The sequence below is a fragment of the Nicotiana attenuata genome, unplaced genomic scaffold (assembly GCF_001879085.1).
Source record: "Nicotiana attenuata strain UT unplaced genomic scaffold, NIATTr2, whole genome shotgun sequence".
In the NCBI taxonomy this organism is placed as follows: Eukaryota; Viridiplantae; Streptophyta; class Magnoliopsida; order Solanales; family Solanaceae; genus Nicotiana; species Nicotiana attenuata.
The window spans coordinates 143,598-146,982 of record NW_017671875.1 but is presented as its reverse complement, the minus strand read 5'-3'; the positions used below and the strand labels follow the sequence as shown (position 1 = coordinate 146,982).

At 39.1% G+C, this 3,385-nt stretch overlaps 1 protein-coding gene across 1 annotated transcript; it reads right to left on the bottom strand.

Moving 5' to 3' along the window:
• Positions 1 to 502: 502 nt before the first annotated feature.
• Positions 503 to 1,907, bottom strand: LOC109210667 (putative glycine-rich cell wall structural protein 1). The gene is made up of 2 exons (XM_019374118.1): positions 1,857 to 1,907; positions 503 to 1,320 (listed from the first exon to the last, which is right to left on the bottom strand). Coding segments are annotated over exons 1-2 (597 nt in total). The 5' UTR covers positions 1,858 to 1,907; the 3' UTR covers positions 503 to 724.
• Between the last annotated feature and the right edge of the window lie 1,478 nt (positions 1,908 to 3,385).

Below are 3,385 nucleotides of genomic sequence, written 5' to 3'. Positions count from 1 at the left end.
GTTCAAGTCCAAGCAATCAAGCTCAAGCTCAAGAACAAGATCATCGTTCGTGGCAACAAACATAGATTCAAGATCAAGCTCAAAGACCCTTGAATTTATTTACCATTGAAAAGAAGAATCAGAGGATTCATAAAGATTGTAACACTCAAATATTCGAAATAAGATACTACGATTTTTGCGATATCTTTCGGTCTTGATTTTATTTTCTCGACGCAATTTATTGTCTACGCTAATATAATCCATTTTTTTTAAAATCCTTTTGTCAGCAATCAGAGTTGAATTTTGAAAATGCAATTTCTTAATTAAATTTTATATTTTATTCTTTAACAATTTCAAAATCACTAAGGAGCACGGAAAGTAATGCGGCATTTCCGTAATGGAAAAATAAAAATTTATGGTAAATTAGCTTTAGGTATCCAAACTACACATTACGTTTAACTGAAAGTTAAATGTGGACAGTTGAATAATACGAGGATTAAAGCTGGAATAATGCAGTATCACAAGAACCAAAACTGGAGTGGAGTAATTGAAATTATATCGATAAACATAATTTCAAAGACAATTCTCAAACTCAAAATCGATAAAATCAGGAATACCTATAACATTATTCAGTGAAAAAAAAATTCATTAAAAGAACATAGTATGCACAATTTCCCTCTTATTTATTTATTCTAAAAACCTATATTTGAGCAAAATCTGGTGATCACCAAAAAAAAGGCCTAATTCAATCTTCAATAGTAGGATCAAGAGTCGCCACTACTCCCACTCCATAGCCTTGACCAGCTCCGCCACCAAAACCATTTCCGCCGTCTTCACCGCCGCCGCCGCCTCCTCCTCCGCCACCGCCACCGCCACCTCCATTGCTGCCTGATCCACTACCCCCGCCAATTCCAAACCCCTGACCAGATCCACCATTCACACCTCCTCCTCCTCCTCCGCCACTGCCACCACCACCGCCGCCGGCATTGCCTGGTCCACTAAAAAAGCCAGATCCACCTCCAATTCCCCAACCTCTTCCACCATCTGAACCTCCTCCTCCTCCTCCGCCACCGCCACCACCACCCCCGCCGGCATTGCCTGGTCCACTAAAAAAGCCAGATCCACCTCCAATTCCCCAACCGCTTCCACCATCTGAACCTCCTCCTCCCCCTCCGCCGCCACCTCCACCGCCGGCAACATTTCCGATAATTTGGTCAATTCCGCCAAAGCCGAGGATGTTTCCGGATGGCAATTGTAGAAGCTTCCTTGCAAATGTTGTTTGCACAAAAACACACACAATACATAAAAGAACCAACCTGCTACTCATCTTCATACTTGCCACTGCACCATAAATAACACAGCTTAGTTAGTACTTAGTACTATTCAAAAATTAGTGGCAAGGAAGTGCAAGGACAGTTTGGTGCACTAAGCTCTCGGTATGTGCAGGAATCGAGGAAAGGCTGGATAATAAGTGTGTATAGTACGCAGTCTTACCCTGTATTTTTGTAAGAAGCTGTTTCCACAGCTCGAACACACGACCACCTGGTCACATAGCTGTAACTTAACCAATTACGTGAAGGCTCCTTGTTACAATTTCATCTTATTATTATAGTTAATAATGATGCGCAGTAAGTTAGGGTCAGCTATACAAACCATATTTTTCGTTTAAACTCGACTCATGTAATCCAAATGAATAAAAAAATGTTTAAACACTATTTGATGATGTGCACCTTCCATTATATCTTGTCAAGTAGAAAAAATTGACTGTATAAACACTATAGTTACTACAGAAAGAAAGATTAAATGTAATTATGTTGCATTTTTAGCAGTAATATAATCAACATTAACAACAAATTAAGATGAGAATGGCTTCTTACTTTGGCTCTTCTCGTATGTGTGTTTTGCACTGAAAGAACCTCAGAGAAGAGCTAAGCAATTGGATGAATAATTTGAGATGTTTAGGACGAGTTTAAATACTATAGAGTAGTGGTAAAGTAACAGTACATGGTTGGGAATTGTTAATGAATGTAATTAATCACTTGTACAAAATGGAAACACATTAGTACAAAATTGAATGTGGTAAATTAAAAAGGAAGAGTTACGTTATGGTAATTAGTTGCTTAATAACCTACGTGGTCTATTACTCTATTCTGTGCACTGTGGAACAACTTTATTGGTAGTCTTATCCCAATTGATGAGACAAAATAACCAATCATTAGAAGACCAAGTTTATAGTCCCAAAACCGGTAGTACAAGTGATAAGCTCTACAGAATTTTGCTAGAAACCCTCTAATACAACTGTTCCGAAATAAGGATAAACAGTACAATACAAAAACTGGAAGGTGACTCCGAAACCTACGAACACAGCAGCAGGTTTACCTTGAGTCTCCTCAGCAACAATCCACACAGCTATCTAACGATCAACTGACTTCGAATTTTTTTGGATTTGCACAAAAATGTGCAGAAGTGTAGTATGAATACACCACAACGGAACCCAGCAAGTATCAAGACTAACCTCGGTGGAGTAGTGACGAGGAACAGTCAAGACACCTACTGGACTAAATAACCTGGACGAATATAAGTGTAGAAACAACAAAGTACGATATCTATATAAGGACTACGCATAATGACAATGATAATAATACGGTAATTGCAGTAAGAAAAGGAAAACAACAACTAGCAGCAGAATGCCATAAATGACACCATAGAGTGAGCGGAACTCAGTTTAAATCCGGGGATCACAGATAAAGGAAAGGCAAGTAGCAACTCAACAAAAACGACCGCTTTCACACCAGGTCTGAGCCAATAACCTTCACGAGGTACCGAACCTTAGAATATTCACAATTCACGGGTCCTAATTTCAGAACCATAAACACTGGGCATCATGCGCCCTCACTACAAATTTATAATCACACTGGCGACTCACGTACCAATAGAGCCATACTCACATAGAAGGCAAGTAAACAAGGGTGTGCATCAATACTCAACAATATCAAATCCATCCTCTTAACCGATAGGAGTGATTAACTACGTGTATCCTTGTGCAAATGTCCTAACTTAGTTCTTGCACTTCCTTGTCACGTCGCATGTGCAAATATCAATAGTAACAATAGCACGACAGAAACCTCGTGCAACCCGATAACACCGCACGACAGAAACCTCGTGCATCACAATAACAACCGCACGACTGAAACCTCGTGTATCACAACAACAACTACCACAGCAACAATGACAATAATACAGGAGTACGACAATTAAATAAACTTAGAAATTCTAGAACTCAAAGAAACGGAAGAACTAATTACAAGAAATAGCCACAATAGAGAATGCTAGACATAATAAGAACAACTCAACAAGGGAGAAGATAATACTCCCTCTGTTCCAGTTTATGTGAACCTATTTTCTT